The 20,210-nt window shown below is 42.2% G+C and overlaps 1 protein-coding gene across 3 annotated transcripts; it reads right to left on the bottom strand.

Annotated features, from left to right (window-relative positions):
• Window positions 1-17,735: 17,735 nt before the first annotated feature.
• On the bottom strand, window positions 17,736-18,005 carry LOC102500298 (mitochondrial import inner membrane translocase subunit Tim9-like). Of its 3 annotated transcripts, none has more exons than XM_014589099.1 (2): window positions 17,864-18,005; window positions 17,736-17,815 (listed from the first exon to the last, which is right to left on the bottom strand). In XM_014589099.1, exons 1-2 carry the CDS (start codon window positions 18,003-18,005, stop codon window positions 17,736-17,738), a joined length of 222 nt encoding a protein of 73 aa, XP_014444585.1. The 3 variants fall into 3 exon arrangements, with proteins under 3 accessions (XP_014444585.1, XP_014444587.1, XP_014444586.1); XM_014589101.1 differs by having other exon boundaries at window positions 17,736-17,776; XM_014589100.1 differs by having other exon boundaries at window positions 17,736-17,788; window positions 17,873-18,005.
• Window positions 18,006-20,210: the final 2,205 nt, after the last annotated feature.

Raw genomic sequence — 20,210 nt, 5'->3', positions numbered from 1 at the left:
TATTGTAGGGGACTTTCATAGTTATTCTTTTTTTTTTTTTTCAGGGTTGGGGGGAGGAAAGTGAAAAGGCACACCCTTATGGGGATGGTCTCCACTAACCTCTAGCCTTCAGCAAACTTCCTAGGGCTTTCTTACTGAGGGCTTCCAGTTGCTAATGAGGCATGTAACTGAGGGCAGCCCACCCACCACTCCCTCAATTCTTGGTCTTCCTGCTTAGGTCTGTTTCTTTTTCTGCCTCTTGGTTCATCATCCATTCAAGTGTAGGATCAGTGAGACTGAAAACAGGAAGAAGTCCACTTGTTCACCCTTAAGCCTGCAAGACATAGCTGGAAAAGAATTCAGTGCTGTTGAACTACCGAAAAATCATTAAGAAAATAGAACAAATAAAATTTGTTTTAATTTTGGAATTAAAAAAATAAGTATGTTTCTATTTTTCTTTTGATTTTTGGTAGTCTCCCATTACTTGCTAACTCTAAATTCTGTGGACAGTCTTTTCATTTTTGTTAAACTTTGGTTTATCCATCTGTGATGTGATAACAATGATACTACCTACTTCAAATAATTGTGGAGGACAAATGAAACAAAACAATTTCAACCTGCAGTGAGCTTACCAGATCTATGTCACAGGGGAAAGAGGAGGCCTGGATTGGTATAACTGATTAAATGCCCTGCAGCAGAATGTCTAAATTAAAACAAAAATAAAGATAAGTGCTGGCTACGCTGTGGTGAAAAGGAAACCTTCCTACACTGTTTGTGGGAATGTAAATTAGTTCAACCACTGTGGAGAACTACAAAAACTTACAAATACATTCTGCAGAAACTTACACATAGAACTATGGGGGAACCAGCAGTTAGTGTAATGGCTATGTCGCTGGATTCCCCCGTAGTCGACCGCGGTTCGCGTACCGGACCCGGTGGCTTAAAACTCATGCTGGGTGCATGTGCGTGCGTGCCCAAGATCCCGAGAGGAAAATGGAGGAGAAGGGATTGCAGCGTGACCATCCCCCCTGGGGGGTGATTTCTCGCTTTCTGTCTCTATGTCTCTCTTTGTCTGTCTGGCGAGCGCACGCGCCCTATAGCGAAAATCTCTCCAAAAAAAAAAAAAAATAATAACTATGGTAGGACCCAATAATTCCTCTCTTAAGATAGGAAACCCCTCTGTCAGAAAAACACTTGCACATCCATGTTTATTGCAACATTAGTGACAATTGTTAGGACATGAAATCAACCCATATGTACAAAAGTAGATGAGTGAATTTAAAAAAATATGACACATGTACTTTATGGACTACTACTTGGCCTTGAAAAACAATGAAACTCTGACATGCTATATGAATTGGGCAAATATGGAAGATTTAATGCCAAGTGGAGCAAGTTAGACTATGAAAGACATTCAATGTATACCAAACGTCTGTGTTCAATAGCAGAAACTAAAAGATTGAAAGGTATAATAGCAGGGAGGGTAACTGTAGATACAAGAAATCATATGAGGGAGTGGGGTAATAGGGAGTGGATAATAGAGGGAGGAAGGGAGGGGAACGGAAAAAAATACATTTAATTGACACAAAAATGAAGTTATTTGCTGATACTAAAGTATGTGGCAATGTCTTTGTCTTGACTGATATGTGCTGTATTTATGATGGAAAAAAACATGTACACTGTGGAAGATGTGCAATGATTAACTTTAAATAATAAATATTAAAAAAAGAAAAAAGTTCAGGACCACCTGATGGTGTAGTGGTTAACCTTGTTGGACTCCCATGTAGTCGACTGCTGTTCAAATCCCAGACTTGGCAGCATAAACTCCTGCTGAGCACATGTGCATATGTGCCCAAAATCCTGAGAAAAGAATAGAGAAGAAAAGATTATGGTGTGGCCATCCTCCATGAGATTTCTTTTTGTCTCTTTCTTTCTCACTGGCTATTACACATGCCCTATAGCAAAAACCTCTCTAAAAAAAGTTCTAAAGAAAAAATAAAATAAAAGCAGTGTAGGACAAAGTAAAGAAAGAAAATAAATACTGATAAATCCTCTGCTGCATCACACATATATGGTAACTCTCTTGCAGCTTAAAGATCAGGATGCAGGAAACCACTGGGTATGTTTGTAGTTTTAATCTTACATTATTTTGAGGGAACTGTCTTTAAAAAAGAAATACAAAAATATCTTACTCTGACCAATTTAACAGGACCATGGATTTTGTGAATGCTTTGCTACTGCCTCCGAGGCATGCAAGTGGCCCATGTCATTGATGGTCCCATAGCATAGTTTTAATTCACTTCATGATAATTATGCTTCTTTTGGGATAGATCAGAATGGGCAGATTGTGGTCTTGAGCCATACACCTCAGATTGCAGGGTTAAAATGTATATAGAAAGGCACAAAGAATTGTTATGAACATTAATAATGCTCATATGTTGCCTATTAAGATTTCCAGAGCTAGCAGGATCAATGTGCTGACGCAGCACTCTCCCTGGCACCAGAAGAGGGACTGACGTTTATTTATGACGAATGTTCTTCTCCCTCTGCCTGCAGACCCTGGCCTTTCCTGCTGCCCTTTGGTGGTTCTTGGAAGGCAGGGGTGGTGCATCGCTGGCTGGTGCCCCCGTGTGTGGGCTCCTGCTGCTCGGCCTATTGGGGGGCAGGGGCTGTCCTGCTTTGTGCACCTCTTGCCCTGGGGGTCCTGGGAGCCTGCCTCTGTGGGCCCTTTCCCAGTGCCCCTGGAGCGCTCAGATGCCCAAGCGGTGCTGTCACTCTTGTTCTTATCCCAGGTCTCAGGTGTTGCCTTGTCTGTGTGCCTGACCCATTCCCAGCCCAGGCGCCTTTTGTTCCTTGTGTTTGGGGGTGGATTCAGTTGAGATGTGGGGGCTCCTCCTCATCCTTCTCCAGCTCCACGCCCTGAAGAGGCTGAACTGCAGCACAGGTCCAGAGCTTTGCTCCTGCCTGGGGAGGTAGTGGTGGGTGGGGCCGGCTCCAGCTTTCTCTTCGCTGTCTGTAAGGCGGGGTTCTTCAGCTGTTGCTCCCCTTTCTCACCAAGGAGGGAGAAGGGGACTGCCCCTTCGGATGAGGCCGCCAGCCTCCACTAAAAACGCTCAAGATGGGCCCCTTCCTTCCTTGCCCAGTAGTGGCTGGAGACCGTCCTTTCCGTGGTAGGCAGAGTTCCCGCTCCTCTCCTCTCCGGAAAGAGGAAGAGGGGTCCGCTGGCCCCAGCGTCCCTCTTCGCCCACCGTGGCCCTTGACTTTCCGTCGGAGTCAGGGGCGGGTTCCGCCTGGCCTGGCCGCTTTCCTGCTTTCGCCCCGTGCGTGCGTGCGTGCGTGTGTGCGTGCGCGCGTGCGTGCGTGCGAGCGTGTGCGCGCCCCCGTGGCCTTCAGTTGCTGCTGTGGTCGACGGCGGCGCACGCGGTGGTGGTGCGGGCACAGGAGGGCGTCGGAGAGGCCGAGGAGTGCTGAGGCCGAGGAGTGCCGCGGGGTGCGGACAGGTGTCCTGTGGTTCCTGCGGGGCAGAGCGGGACAGAGGGACGGACGAGGTGGACCTCTAGGGTAGGCAGCGGAGTGTTGGGTGTGGGAGAGGCGCGCTGGGGGTCTGCGGTGCGGCCGGCCGCGGGAGGCCCTGGGGGTGTGCGTGTGCCGGAAGGGGTCCACCCACGCGGGGTGTGGCGTTGGGACCCTGGTGTTGCCTGGGAGGCGATCCCGGCGTGGCAGCCCCGGGGGCACCTTCCTCGCCCTCCTCCCTGCACGCGCCAGGCCCCGCGGGTGGGCGCCAGGGCGCCTGGGAGGCTGGCTGCGGGGGTGGGGGTGGGGGAGGAGGGAGCCTTGCCGAAGGGCCAAGGTGTTCCCGCGGGTGCGCGGGGCCGCCCTCACGTGTGGTGGAGGGGCCCTTGTCGCTGGGGTGTCTCCTCCCTTACTTCCTGGCTTCGCCTGCGTGGGCCTGTCGCCCCTGTGCGTCGTGTTTCTTGACCCTCTTCCTCGCTTCCCGACGGATCCCTCCGTGGTGGACCAGGCCCTGCCAGCAGCCTCCCAGACGGAGCCCAGCCCTGCCACAGGGTGTCGCGCCCACCGGCCATAGGGGAGACCGGGCTTCCCCTCAGGCCTTCAGACCGGTCGGGTGTCCGGCGCGGAGGAGGGCGTCCTGGCGGGAGGGTTAAGGTGCGCCTGCCCCAGCGGTGGGTGTCCGCGGGTCTGTCCCCGCGGGGTGCCACCAAGGCGTCCTGGCCGTGGCGATGGGTGTGCCCCGGGACCCCCTGCCTTTGTCACCCGCTTAAGTCGCCGCCTTTCCAGCGCCTTCGCCCGTCGCTGGCCTCCTGCTCCTGGTCGCTGTCCTTTTTGCACCGCCAGGGTGCCATCGTCTGCGGGATGGGGGGGCCATGGGGCCCTGTCCCTGCTCTGGGCATCGCTCTGGCGGGCTAGGCAGGGGCCCCGCTTAAGTCGCCGCCTTTCCAGCGCCTTCGCCCGTCGCTGGCCTCCTGCTCCTGGTCGCTGTCCTTTTTGCACCGCCAGGGTGCCATCGTCTGCGGGATGGGGGGGCCATGGGGCCCTGTCCCTGCTCTGGGCATCGCTCTGGCGGGCTAGGCAGGGGCATCTCCTGCTCAGCGAGCCCCGTCCTTCCACTGGTGACAGTGGCGTCCTCCTATCTCCACCAGGGCGACTCTGGCCCCTACGGGTCAGGTGGGCTCCCTAGCCTCCAGAGCGTGGGTGGGTCCCAGGGCCCACCTTTGGTGGCTCCTCCACCTTCCCCGCTGTCAGCAGGAGGGTCAGGCCCTGGACCTGGGCTGCCCTGGCCCCCCGGAGCAGGACCCAGAGGGCTCTTAGGGCCTCCGTCTGGCGGCTCGCCCAGTGTAGTCCCCGGCCCCTCAGGTCTGGATTCCTTTTGTCTTCCGGGCCGAGTGGCGCTGTGGTTGGGAGGAAGGGCACGTGAGAACTCCAGGGCAGCTCCATGCCACTGGCATGTGCCATTCCGCCTCTCACAGGCCGGCCCAGCTGTCAGGCAGGGGCCTAGTCCTCCGCCTCAGGCTGGCCATTGGGTGGGAGTGGGGTGTTTCTCCTCCCAAGCTGTGTCTCCTGCTTCTCTGTACCCCTGGCAGGCACCACGCTGGAGCCATGCATGGAGATCGACCCATTCTCAGGCTTGTGCATTCCTCTCTGCTAACCTAACCGGCCGTTTTCCTCTCTACCTGGTTGATCCTGCTAGTAGGATATACTTGTCTCAAAGATTGTAAGTACACTTGTAAGTAAGCTTGTCTCAAAGTACATATGCATGTAAATACACACAGTTGTCATACAGTGAAATGATTAATGGCTCATTAAATCAGTTATGGTTCCCTTGGAAGAAGAAAAAATTCCTAGAGCAAAGTGGGTTCACAAAGAAGCCCGTCTTTGCAACCACTACATATAGAGAGATGATTTCATAGGCACAGTGCATCATCTTCCTTGAATTGGGTAATTAAAGGAAATCTGGGCTGAAAAAAAGTCTAACAAAAGGAAGAACACATGCAAATTATCCGTTGAGCTACCCAAGATAAAAATCCTTCACATGACAATATCTTAATTGAGTAATGAGATTTAATTAGGAAATTAAGGAGAAACTATCAGTACAAAGATCACAGTTTGTAAATAGTGTGTTTTACTTTGTTTTCCCAAGTGGAAGACAGGCTTTATTTTATTAGTTAAATAAAGTTATAAAAAGTATCAAGAAATAGATACAAGTTTTTTATTTTTTTGAGTGTTTTTTTTTTTTCTATAGGGCACATGAACTCACCAGAAAGACAGAGACAGAGAGAGAGAAAGTGAGAAATCAGCCCTCAGGGGGGATGGCCATGCCGCAATCCCTTCTCCATTCTCCTCTTGGGATCTTGGGCACGCATGCACATGCGCCTGGTGTGAGTTTAAGCCACCAGGTCCAGGACTCGAACCGTGGTCGAATACGTGAGAGTCCAGTGATGTAGTCATTATGCCATCTGCTAGTCCTAGTTTTAAAGTTTTTTTAGTCCTACCCTAATGTTAGCAATTTCACTTTAAAATATACGTATATATATATATATATGCATTTGTATGTATCTTATATACCTATATGTGCCTGTGTATGTGTGCATATATATGTATATGTACGTACACATGTGTGCATGTACATCTATATATGTGTGTGTATGTTTATTTATATATATATATATACTGAAAGTGGATGGTTAGGTGAATTAAATCCTTAGAAGTTTACTGAAACAAATGTGTGACTCCATAAATTGAGACTTCTACTTTCAGTTTGAAATACATTATTTCCTGATTTTTTAAAAATTATGTACAGAGTTTACAATATCACTTGAGAATGTAATTGGGTTTTTATATTTTCAGAAAGGTTTTAATATAATTCTGTGAGGGCTTATCTCTTATATGCAGGTGAACATAAACAAGTATAAGAAAGTTTGGAATGTGTTGAATTTTGTGTTTGCATGCACATAACACACACACACACACACAAACACACACACCTGTATACAGTAATAACATTCATTACTGATTCACTGTATGTCCAGCATTGTTCTAACTGGTTTATTTCTGTATTAGCTTAGTTTTTTCACAACAAGCACCATCATCATCATCATTCTGTTTTGCACATGAGGTTAAGTAACTTGCCTAGGTTTGCGTGCCTGAAAGTGGTAGGACCTGCAGTCAATAGCCAAGGCAGAGTGACGGCAGCCTTGCTCCCATCACCTCCTTCATACAAGGGGAGTTAGTTCTCCAGATTGCCACCATCACTCTTGCCCTCACCATCCAATAATGACTATTCCACAGACAGTGCAAAGTACAGTAAAAGTGCATATAAAAATGTATGTGGAGTCCTGGAGATAGTTCCTCTGGTACTTACTCCATCTCAATGGAGTTCCAATTGTTTCCTTTCCCCACTGAACAACACTTGGTGAATCCTTGCTCATTATGCTCTTTCACACCGATTAACCCCATGTTGACATTGCCCCTCCTTGCCCAGGGCCCCAGTGGCATAAGATCTTTTTTTTTTTTTTTTGAGAGGATTTTGCTATAGGGTACTTGTGCCAAAAAGACAGAGAGACAGAATGCAATCCTTCTAGAGGAAGCTTAGCCTGGTGGTAACACCACGGGCTCTAAAGTCTGACTCAGCCACTTAGAGATGTACAAACTTGGGCAAGCGTAAAAACATCTCTGAGCCCATGTTTTCTTGTTTGTAAAATGGTAATATTAATACAATATGGTGTAAAGTTGTAAAGATTAAGTGATTCGTCTTCAATATAATACTTTATAAAAGTTCTAGCCTATAGGGCCATCTCTGTCACACAGTGATTAAGTGCTGTCTATTGGAAACTTGATCCCACATTGCCAACTGCTGGTTGAATCCCTAGTGTTGTGTGTGCACCACCAAGGACCTGAAAGGATGGGGAAATAGAGGAAGAAGGATTGCAGTGTGACCATGTTAGTCCGGGTTCTCTCTTTCTCTCTCTTTTTCTGTCTCTCCCCTGTTTTTGGCAAGCATATGTGCCCTATGATAATTTTAAAAAAATAGAAAAAGAAGTTCTAGTACATAGTAAGCAATGCATGAGTGTTAAGTATTACATATGCTTAAAAAAGTGTGGATTGGCACTCTGATACTTAACAAGGTGTCATTTTCCATATTAGGCAGGGAGTCCTGTCTAATATTTGTTGTAAATGGAAATATCAGAAGAAATCACTTGACTTCAGCTCAAGCAGCCCTTATTTACTCCCTTAGTAAAACCCTTCAATGTACCTCCAATCCCCCCCTGGATAAAATCTAAACTCCTTGAGTCTAAATTCAAAGCTCTCAGTGACTTGCTCCTGGCCTCCTCCTGCAGTCAGTTCTGGTCCCAGCACTCCAGTTCCAGGCTCCTGCACTGTAGATCTGCTCTCAGTGTACTGGGATTGTGTGCTCAGTCAGAAACATTTACCTCCTTTGTTCCCCTACCTGGATAACTGGATCCTTGTGCCCAAGTCTTCTGTATAGACTGCTTACCCTCAGATTGTGTGCCCATTTTTATTCTAAGTGTAGCCTATCAAACTTTTTTTTTTCTAGTCTGTACATTCCCATTCTTTGATCAGAAAACAAATTATTAGGAAAGATGATAGTTACGACCCAGCCATGGCGATGCAGTATGCAGTGGTGAGATGCCATTGTGCAATACTGAAGCCACATGGGAGGCCTCATTAGGATTCCAGGTCAACCTGAGCATGCTGGTGTGCCCACACATGCCTGTCATCATGACTGACTAGGAGGCTGAGGAAATGATCACTGTTTGGTGAGACCCCATCAAGGGTATCTATTTTTTCTTTCTCTTCTCTTTCATGTAAGAAAGAAGTAAAATAAACTGGGGAAAAAAAGTAAATTTTAGCAAGAAGAAAAAGTCTTTTCTGAGCTGAGGACTTAAAACTAGATAGTGTCATTTGCCAGATAAAGTCAGTTAGTTTCAAGAAAGCTATAGAATATCTATTTTTTTTTCATTTGCCAAATACAGCAATATGTAGAAAACTTTGCCATTCTGTAAATTCCTCATGAACCAAGGCCATGCTAGATGTTTCATATGAAACAGTAGTGAAGTATGATGTTCTCTTTAGATGGAAGTTTAATGAATGAATATTAGTAACTTTTTTCTTTCTTTAAAAAGAATGATTTTATTCAACTAACTTTTTCTTTCTTCCTTTGTTTTTATTTGTTTGTTTGTTTCTTCTTTTTCTAGGGATAGAATGAGAGTGAGAGAGAGAAAGTAAGAAAACAAGCCACCAGGTCCAGGACTCAAACCACAATCGGCCATGTGGGAATCCAGTGCCTTTAATCACCACACCACCTCAAGGACCTGAAAGGATGGGGAAATAGAGGAAGAAGGATTGCAGTGTGACCATGTTAGTCCGGGTTCTCTCTTTCTCTCTCTTTTTCTGTCTCTCCCCTGTTTTTGGCAAGCATATGTGCCCTATGATAATTTTAAAAAAATAGAAAAAGAAGTTCTAGTACATAGTAAGCAATGCATGAGTGTTAAGTATTACATATGCTTAAAAAAGTGTGGATTGGCACTCTGATACTTAACAAGGTGTCATTTTCCATATTAGGCAGGGAGTCCTGTCTAATATTTGTTGTAAATGGAAATATCAGAAGAAATCACTTGACTTCAGCTCAAGCAGCCCTTATTTACTCCCTTAGTAAAACCCTTCAATGTACCTCCAATCCCCCCCTGGATAAAATCTAAACTCCTTGAGTCTAAATTCAAAGCTCTCAGTGACTTGCTCCTGGCCTCCTCCTGCAGTCAGTTCTGGTCCCAGCACTCCAGTTCCAGGCTCCTGCACTGTAGATCTGCTCTCAGTGTACTGGGATTGTGTGCTCAGTCAGAAACATTTACCTCCTTTGTTCCCCTACCTGGATAACTGGATCCTTGTGCCCAAGTCTTCTGTATAGACTGCTTACCCTCAGATTGTGTGCCCATTTTTATTCTAAGTGTAGCCTATCAAACTTTTTTTTTTCTAGTCTGTACATTCCCATTCTTTGATCAGAAAACAAATTATTAGGAAAGATGATAGTTACGACCCAGCCATGGCGATGCAGTATGCAGTGGTGAGATGCCATTGTGCAATACTGAAGCCACATGGGAGGCCTCATTAGGATTCCAGGTCAACCTGAGCATGCTGGTGTGCCCACACATGCCTGTCATCATGACTGACTAGGAGGCTGAGGAAATGATCACTGTTTGGTGAGACCCCATCAAGGGTATCTATTTTTTCTTTCTCTTCTCTTTCATGTAAGAAAGAAGTAAAATAAACTGGGGAAAAAAAGTAAATTTTAGCAAGAAGAAAAAGTCTTTTCTGAGCTGAGGACTTAAAACTAGATAGTGTCATTTGCCAGATAAAGTCAGTTAGTTTCAAGAAAGCTATAGAATATCTATTTTTTTTTCATTTGCCAAATACAGCAATATGTAGAAAACTTTGCCATTCTGTAAATTCCTCATGAACCAAGGCCATGCTAGATGTTTCATATGAAACAGTAGTGAAGTATGATGTTCTCTTTAGATGGAAGTTTAATGAATGAATATTAGTAACTTTTTTCTTTCTTTAAAAAGAATGATTTTATTCAACTAACTTTTTCTTTCTTCCTTTGTTTTTATTTGTTTGTTTGTTTCTTCTTTTTCTAGGGATAGAATGAGAGTGAGAGAGAGAAAGTAAGAAAACAAGCCACCAGGTCCGAGATTTGAACCATAGTTTGCCATGCAGGAGTCCAGCGCCCTCCTTAAACACCATGCCACCTGCTGGTCCCATAACTTTGTTTCTTTAAAGTCCCTTTTTAAATTTTTTAAATTTTCTTTTCTTTTATACATTCAATCACATGATTTAGCTTACAAAGTGAATATTTCAACATGTGAACATTTCTCCCTAGTCCAGTTGATAAAACTATAAAATTAACATCAAGAGGTAATACCACATTTCTTTGTCCCATTAATGCTTTGCCTCTCTATTTTTCTTCTAAATGTGCTTTTAACTACACCAGTTTTACCTCATCTTTGTATTGCTGGTATAGCTCTTTAATCCATACTAATAAGAGTTTAGAAACTTGGTATTATGGAGTCTTTTAACTGAAAACTTAGTTGCCAAATACAGTATTTTACAATTTGCATACCATAGCAAGTTAATACCAAGAAATTTGGCAAATTTACGGAAAGTACCAATGAGAAGAAATTAACAAGCTGCTAGAAAACAATTGGTAGATATCCTGAGGTTAATATCCCTTGTAAACTATAACTTTAAAAAAATTTCTTATATTCTCACAATTCATATAACTAGAGCCACTATGAACCACATAAGAGAAATTGTTCTCTTTAAGAATGATATAATTTTACTTACCAAAAAAATAGTGACTATAAAATACCTGTTTCTCAGTGGTTTAAAGTTCTTGGGAGTGGATGGATTTATTTTTTCATTTGTTCTGTATTTCTAGATTATTTTGACTGCCACTTTATGAAGTACTTATATTTACAGTGTCAAAGGGATTCTTAATATTACAGGGAAAGTAGCAGGAAGCAGATACCATAAACCATGTAAATAGAATAGTACTAAAAACAGACTTATGTGGGAGAATGTTTCAAATATATGATAAAAGGTTTTTTGAAGTACAGGTTGACAAATGTCTGGTTAACGAATTTAATTAGTTACCTTTTGAGAGAAAAGTAGCATATATTTATTTACTCTAATAATAAGTACATCAGGAGTAAGAGAGAATTGGTTAATGTTGGATTGCAGTAAACCATAAGAGTTATTTGAACTGACTCTTTTTCTGACTAGGAGGGATAAAAATGATCATTTCTCTGAACATTATTACCACATGATCTCTTTTATCATTTAAGCAACATTCTCACAATATGGTATTACTGTTCCAGTTTATGGAAGGAAATCATGTGTGGAAGCAGTTCAGTCATTTGCACTAGGTAACACAGTGTGTAAATGGACAGGGAAGGAGTCAGGGTTATTTGATGCTGGAGCTATTAGTTATATCCCCTTTGCTAGAGATTGCATTCATCGGACTGTATTTAGTATTAAGACTTGTCTTTGGGACCAGCAGTTAGCGTAATGGCTATGTCGCTGGACTCCCATGTAGTGGATCACGGTTTGCGTCCCGGACCCGGTGACTTAAACTCACGCCGGGCGCGTGTGCGTCCGTGCCCAAGATCCCGAGAGGAGAATGGAGGAGAAGGGATTGCGGCATGACCATCCCCTCTGGGGGGTGATTTCTCACTTTCTGTGTCTGTGTCTCTGTCTGGTGAGCGCACGCTCCCTATAGCGAAAAAAATCTCTATTAAAAAAAGACATGTCTTTTATTATTGCATATTATCTTAAAAGGAAGGAATCTTATTTTATAAAGTCATATGCTATTCAGTCCTGAAGGTGGTATGGTGGTGAAGGCACTGGATCCCACATGAATGACCATGGTTCAAGTCCGAGACCCAGTGACTTGAAATCACAATTAGCTTGTGTATGTGCATGCCCCAAAACCCCAGAGGCAGGAGGAGGAGAAAGGATTGTGGCATAGTCATCCCTCCAGAGGGTGACTTCTCACTTCCATTCTTTCTGCCTCTCTCTGGTGAGCATACATGCCTTATAGCAAAAACAAAAGAAAACAAAGGCAAAAAATTGTTTCCTAAAATCAGTTAACCTAAGAATAATAGAAATATATGTGTAAGGAAACATGGGAAGTTCATATCAAGAAAATCTCACTGCCATGGGGCCAGAAGATGGCATACCAGTTATCTTGTTGGACTCCCACATGGTCAATGACAGGTCGATGCCCAGACCTTGTGGCTTGAAACTCTTGCCAGGAGCGTGTGCATGCATGCCCAAGATGTTTGAAAGAGAATGGAGGAGAAGGAATTGTGGCATGGCCATCCTCGTAGGGGGTGATTTCTCACTTTCCTTCCTCCTGTCTCTCTGTGTGTGTCTCTCTCTCTCCATTGACCACAGGTGCCCTAAGGCAAAAATCTGTTTTTTTTTTTTACATTGTCACAAAAACTTTATCTTCCTTCTATTTTTTTATTACATTTTTTTCTTTCTTTATTTACATTCATTCACTGTACATCATTATAGCATACAAAATGAGATTTTTCCATTGAGAATACACTGTATATTGGCTCAATCAAGCACATCAACATATGTGTTGTCAACAAATTATTTTCCATTTCTTGTTTTCTGTATATTTTGCCTTTTTTCCCATCCTTGATTCCCTATCTCACCCTCTGCCATCTCCCACCCTCCTCCCACACTGTGTCTGGTAGCTATTTTTGCTTTCTATGCCTCCCCCATTTTATATTCACTAAATATCTCAATAAATCTAAATGTTTTCAATAGCAAGCACAGCTGATATATACATATCCATGAACACAAGTCTGACTTTAGGCATAAATCTCAGTGAATAGAATGAACATACTATAAAGTAGCACCTAACTAGGGCCATATAGCTTAACTGCAGTCATCAAATAGGTATTTCTAATGCCTATTTTTTTTCTTCTGAAAATTTTTTTTATTAATTTACATTCATTCCCTGAGCATCATCACAACATTCTAAATGTGGTTTCCCATCTAGAATATACTATATAGTGGCTTAATAATGCATGTTATCATCCATAATATTCCATTTCTACTTTCATATATATGTTTTTTACCCCATGTCTAGCCCTCTGCCCTATTCCACTCTCTTATTACACTATCTCTGCTGTCTACAGTTGTCTTCAATTCCTTTTCCCCCAACATTTCGTTGATCACACAATATCATAAGTAATCTAACTACTTTCAATAGCAAGATCAGCCGATGGTTTCAAGAAAAGCAGTTTTGAACTGGTAAGGATATTTCTTTGAAACTTAAAGCCTAGAAACAGGTTAGTATTCTGTTCAAATAGTCGGAACATGAATCTATTGATAGCTGAAGACAGGACAAAAATCCTTAAAACCGGACAACAAAGCTTAGAAGAAAAGCAGCAATATTTTAGTCAAGTCGTAGAATACTGTTTCATCAGTTCAGTCTCATGTACTTAATCTTTCTTCTGTATCTGTTGAGGTTCGATGTTCCAGATTGAAATCTGGGATGTAATACTCAACTCCAGCTTTTGGCCCTACAATTAAGTTGCCCATTTTCTTAGTTTCTGAACTCTTATTTCTGTGTGTCTGCATTTAATTTTACTGACATAGCACTCCCTTAAGAACTTCTTGGAGATCCGGTCTGGTGCTGGTAAATTCTTTCAGGTTTTGTTTATCTGGGAAAGTTCGTGTCTTTTCTTCCCAAATGAACGATAACCTTGCTGGGTACAGAATTCTCGGTTGAAATTGCTTTTCCCTTAATACTTTGAATACATTTTCCCATTCTCTCCTCGCTCTCATTGTTTCCGATGAGAGGTCTGCCGTTAGTCTGATGGGATACCCTTTGTAGGTAACTTGCCTTTTTTCTCTTGCCAGTCTTAGTATCTTGTCTTTGTCTGTGGTTTTGGTCAATCTGGCTATAATGTGTCTTGGAGAAGATCTTCTTGGGTTGATTCTATTTGGGGTCCTCTGTATTTCTTGGGTCTGAATCTTTGAGTGCCTCTCCAGGTTTGGAAAATTTTCTTGTAAGATTTCATGGAATAGATTATCAATGCCCTTATGAGTCTCTTCACCTTCTGGGATGCCTATTATCCGGATGTTTGGACGTTTGATGGTATCTAGTACTTCTCGCATATTATTCTCAAATTTTTGGGCCATTTTCTCAGTCTTCGCGGTGGATTTTTCTAGGCCAACCATTTTCTCTTCTACATTAGAGATTCTATTTTCTGTATGATCTAGTCTGCTTTTAATACTTTCAAGGGAGATTTTGACTTCTTGTATTATAGCCTTCATCTCTAACAGTTCCATCTGATTCTTTTGTAAAGTGTGAAATTCCTCTTTTAGATCTAGCATGAATTTCCTCACCTCCTGGAACTCTTCAACTCCTTTCTCCTTCCTCTTCAGCAGTTCCTTGTCTCTCTTCTCTTCCATCTCTGTTAGCTTTGCCATTATGAATGTTCTGAATTCTTTATCAGACATTTCCATGATTTCCATTGAACTGTGTGTGGATAAAGAGGAGCTATCCTTTTCCCTTGTGGGAGAGGTATTTTCCTGCTTCCCCATATTTCTTGTGGTCCTGCAGCGATTTCTAGTCATCTGGTGGATGGTCGGTTTCTTCCCAAACACGCGAGTTTTGGATGCTGGAGGCCCAGTTATCAGTGGGACATCTTCCTTTCTCCCCAAATGGCTAGATTGCAGGAGCCATGGAGCTGTCTGTCTCTTGAAGAAGGGCTGTTCACACGAGTTTTGAATGCTGGAGGCCCAGTTATCAGTGGGACATCTTCCTTTCTCCCCAAATGGCTAGATTACAGGAGCCATGGAGCTGTCTGCCTCTTGAAGAAGGGCTGTTCACGCGAGTTCTGGATGCTGGAGGCCCAGTTATCAGTGGGACATCTTCCTTTCTCCCCAAATGGCTAGATCACAGGAGCCATGGAGCTGGCTGCCTCTTGAAGAAGGGCTGTTCACGCGAGGAGAGGTTTTTACTTTAGGGTGTATGCACTTGCCAGGGAGAGGGAGAGACAGAGACAGGGAAGTCCAGAGGGGATGGCCGTGCTGCAATCTCTTCTCCACCATTCTGCTCCTGGGATGTTGGGCATAAAACAGTGTCAACAGGGGCCAGGAGATGGCGTGGTGTTGATGGCACTGAACTCCAACATGGTTGATCAGAATTTGACTCCTGAACCTGGATTCTTGAAAATCACACTGGGCATGTGTGCCCTAAACCCCAGGACTAGAATACAAGAGAAGGGATGGCCATTCTCACAGGCCCTCCCTTTGTTTCTGTCTGTCTGTCTGTCTGTCTCTCTCTCTGGAAAGCACACATGCTCTATGGTAGAAATCTTAAAAATAAAAATTGTCAGACACAGTACAACAGAAAAATGAAACTTATTTTCTTTAATTCTTTCATAGCATTTGTAAAAGGACATGTCAACTACTATGGTTTTTCATTTGTTATTTTAAACATTTTTAAAATTTATTTTATTGTTATAATTATACATTTAATTGCTATAAATAATTTAGATTGTAAAGAGAGTTTACTCAGCATGATATACACCTCAGTCCAGCCCAGCTGAGAATACTATATACATTATCATCAACAGGTAATAAACCATGTCTGTGTCCCACAAATGTCTTACCTCTCTTATTTTTAACCAAAATTTCTTTTCCTATACTCTTCCCCCTCACACTCTCCTTCTACTTTGTCTCTAGTGTCTATACCAAATTTCAAAGCTTTTATGACCTCCAGTATTTCAGTTTCTAACATAGTGTATAGTCAGTTAAGTGGAGAAATACAGTGTCTTTCTTTCATAGCCTGATTTGCTTCACTCTGCAACAAATCTTCCATATTGTTCCTCTGTCTATCAAATGCTAGGACCCTGTTGTTTTTTTATGGCTGAAGAGTATTTCATGGAGCATATATACCATAAGTTTTCAATCCATTCATCTCTTTATGGACATTTGGGTTGGTTCCATGCCTTAACAATCTTGAATAATGCTGCAATAAATATAGTTGTGCAAGTGCTTTTCTGACTGAGTGTTCTCCTATCCTTTGGGTAGATATCCAGAAATGGAATTTCTGGATCATATGGTGTCCTGACCTGCATGACAGTTGAACAGTCACCTGAGGGAGGGAGTGAGATAAGGGACAGACACACAGAGTGGAGACAAGACAAAGTGCTGATCAAGTCTCATTTATTGAGGAAGTATGACAAGCTTATATGCACTCAGGAATAGGCGTGTCTGCTTATGCAGATAGGTTTCTAGGCAATGGAAGAGACAGTTGGTCATGTGGTTTCTGGGAATTGGTTTGCTCGGTGGGGAAATAGAAACTTAAGGTCTCCTTATACACAAAATGGCAGAGTACCCAAAATGGCAGATAGCTCTTAAGATGGCTCCTGTGTTGCTCACTTAATGCATTGCCCTCTATAGTATGGTAGTTATATTTGAGATCCTTTGAGAAATCTCCATATTGTTCTCTACAGTGGCTGGACCAATTTACATCCCCACAAAAAATGTAGAAGAGTTCCCTTTTCAGCACTTATCTTTTTTTTTTTTTTTTAAATCTGCCATTCTGATTAGGGTTTGGTGGAATTTATTGTGGTTTTCATATGCATTTCCCTTATAATGAGGGAGGGCGAGCATTTTTTTCATAATCTTTTTGGTGGTTCTTAGAGAGTCGTTTACTCAGCTAATTTTCCCATCTTTTAATTAGGTTAATAATTTTCTTACAGGTAAGCCACTTGAGATCCCTGTGTATTCTGGTTATCAGTCCTTTATCTGAGACACAGTTAACAAAAATTCTCTCTCATTCCGAGGGTTGTCAATTCACACTAATTGTGAAACTTTTTTTTTTTTTAACTTTGGTTCACTTTTTATTAGACTGGTCCCCTTCCATGACTGACAAAATGTATATTGTTCGTCAGACTCAAAAATCATTCATTTTGGACTCTCAGCTTATGAACAAAAGCAACACAAATTCCACTAGAGTGTATAACAGTCAGCTCTTAAACAGACCCAAGCTAGTCTTGGATGGGATGTTTCCAGAAGATAGATGAAAATGTAACAAGGATAAGTGTGTGTAATGCTCACCATGACAAGGGAGGCGAGAAAAAGATAATGCATTGAAAAGATTCTCAAGTAACTATTTTATGTATTTACCAGCAATTTGAGGCAGACATGAATGAACAGGAATATTTGGAGAATGATGCTGACTGAAAACATTTCAACCTATTCACAGTCCAGTCAGAATATTATGGTGCTATATAGTATAAACAATTGTTCATTTATTTCACTTTCAGTAATAAAAGTTTTTTCTATCTCATACATGATTGAACACATACTTTGCTTTAAAATTAACAGTTACAATTGAAGAAACAATGGTTTATTTTTCTAATCAAGTGACCAAGCTGCCGAATCTTAAGGCTTCAACAAAAGTTTCATTGTATTATTTTCACTTAACAATAAGATCTTCTAATTTGATTATCCTTGTTATATAATGACTTTGTTTCTCCAGTGGTTTCCATTTCCAAACAGTTGCAATCGACAGTTTAACATGGTGACTACTGCTTTCAAGGAATTCTATCAGATGAATCCTCACTTCTTGTGCAATAGCTATTGGCAAACTTTTCACTGATAGTCCATCCAACCAGGCCCCTCTATCGTGGTTGGCCAAGGAGTCCTGCTTTGGTTGCCAGGGCTTCATTCTGCTGAATATGATATTCCTGAAATCTCATGGCTATTCTTTGTGTCATTTTTAGATACTTATGTAAGCAATATTCTGAACAGGTTATCTCTTCAGGTTTTACTTCTTTTGTTGTAAAGTCCTTAACACAGTCCAAAAAGCATGTTTCTGTAAGTTTATTGAAGGTTCGAAGATATTCTCTAAATGGTTTTATCTGATCAGATTCTGGTATCTGTGCAGCCATATTCTTGTGGTATGTTTGTTACTCACCTTTCCTGAACCATGAGTTTCCTTTATGTTCTGGGAGAGTGGCTGTCCAACCTTTGCTTGAATATCTCCAGTGAGGCGTTTTTTTGTTTTGTTTTGTTTTTGTTTTTGTTTTTGTTTTTTACTTCAGCACAGGCTGTGGCATCTGACATCAGTATGAGACTGAGGAGCTACACTTTGGGTGGAGTCTAGGAGCAGTGAGGGTCCAGGTTGGGGAGGGCGCTGCAGCCGCTGGATGGCAGACTCTGTGCAGAAACTTTTTAATCTGATGTAATCTCACCTGTCTACTTTGGGGATTATTGCCTGTGCTTTGGGGGTCATGTTTAAGAAGTCTTTGCCTACCCCATTATCTCCCAGAGTTTCCCCAGTGTTTTTCACCAGTAGTTTTATAATTTGCCATTTTAAGGCTTAAATCTTTGATCCACTTTGAGTTGATTTTTGTTAATGGTGACAGATAGGTGTTCAGATTCATCTTTCTGCAGGTGGATACCCAGTTTTTCCAGCAACATTTGCTAAAGAAGTTTTCTTTTTCCCACTAGATTGACTAATATTCTTTGTCAAAGATGAGTTTTCTGCATGTTTTGGAGTTTATTTCTGGAGTCTCTTTTCCATTGGTCCTTGTGTCTGTTTTTGTGGCAATACTATGCTCGTTTGATTATCACACTTTTCTATTATTTTTGGTCAGCAAGTGAAATGCCACCCACTCCAGTCTTCTTGCGCAGGATGACTTTGTCAATACAGGGTCTTTTATGATTCCAGACAAATTCTATGATTGTCTTTTCTGGGTTTGTGAAGAATGTCTTTTATAATTTTATAACGATTGCATTAAATATGTAGATTGATTTGGGTAGAATTGCTATTTTGATTATATTGATTCTGCCAATCCAGGAACATGTGATAGCCTTCCACTTTTTTGTGTCATTTTCAATTTCCTTTTTAAGGTTTTATATTTTCCTTATAGAGATCTTTGACTTCCTTGGTTATTTTATTCCTAGGTATCTTATACTACTTGTGCTGTACTAAATGGGATTACTTTCTTCAGTACTATCTCTCTGCTTGTTTATGTATGAAAATGCTATAGATTTTTGTAGCTTAATTTTGTATTCTGTCAGTTTACTGTATACATTTATTACTTTGAGTAGGTTTTTCATGGATGCTATTGGGTCTTCTATGTATACAATCATGTCATCTACAAACAGATAATTTAACTTTTCTTTTCCTGTTGGAATGCTTTCTATTTCCTTCTCTTGTCTGATTGCATTGGTTAGGACTTCCAATACCATATTCAATAGGAGTGGAGAAAGTGGGCAGCCTTGTCATATACCATTCAGTATAATGTTAGCTATAGGTTTTTCATAGATGGCTTTTATTATGCTGTGAAACTATCCTTCTATACTGATTTTACTGAGAATCTTAATCACAAAGGAATTTTCCCAAATGCTTTTTCCACATCAATTGAAATGATCATATGGTTTTTATCTTTATGCTAATATGGTGTATTGCATTTATGGTTTTACGTATGTTGAACCACCCTTGCATACCTGGAATAAAGCCTACCTGGTTGTGATAAATAACATTTTTTATATGCTGTTGAATAAGGTTAACAAGTATTTTGTTGAGAATTTTTGCATCTACATTCATCAGAGTTATAAGTATGTAGTTTTTCCCCTTTATTTTTGTTGCATCCTTATACGTTTTGGGAATGAGGGTGATTGAGGCTTCATAGAATGATTTTGGAAGGGTTCCTTCCTTTTGGAGCTCTAGAAACGGTTTGAGTAGAATTGGGGTTACCTCACCAGTTCCATCTGCAGCTCTCTGGACAGTCAGAGAAACTGAGGCAGGGCCTTTCACAGGCCCCAGTCACAGCTCCAGCTCTGGCCCCAGCCCAACTCTCCCAACCTGAGAGCACCCCCCTGCCAAAAAGGGCAGCCCACATCTTTTCAGCAGATCCCAGTACCATCTACAGCCTGTTGGTCAGTCAGGGAAACTGTGACAGGGTTTTTCACTGGCCCTGGACCTACTCCAGCTCCATCCCCAGCACAGCTGTCCCAACCTTACAGCTCCTCTCCCTAATTCCAGCTCCAGCTCTTGCCCCAGTCTAGCTCTCCCATCCTCAGAGCCTCCCTCCCCAGCAGAAAGATAGGATGCTTCCCCCCCCCTTTTTGCTTTTGTTAATTTCTTC

Source organism: Tupaia chinensis, unplaced genomic scaffold, assembly GCF_000334495.1.
Source record: "Tupaia chinensis unplaced genomic scaffold, TupChi_1.0 Scaffold000331_1, whole genome shotgun sequence".
Classification (NCBI taxonomy): domain Eukaryota; kingdom Metazoa; phylum Chordata; class Mammalia; order Scandentia; family Tupaiidae; genus Tupaia; species Tupaia belangeri.
This window is presented reverse-complemented; position numbering and strand designations above follow the sequence as displayed.

Excerpts from the sequence above, each read along its gene's own strand:
- LOC102500298 (XM_014589099.1), bottom strand. The coding sequence starts at position 18,005 with ATGGCTGCACAGATACCAGAATCTGATCAGATAAAACCATTTAGAGAA. Across the intron at positions 17,816-17,863 it reads AAAACCTGAAGAGATAACCT|CCATGAGATTTCAGGAATAT; the intron begins GTTCAGAATATT and ends CACAAAGAATAG.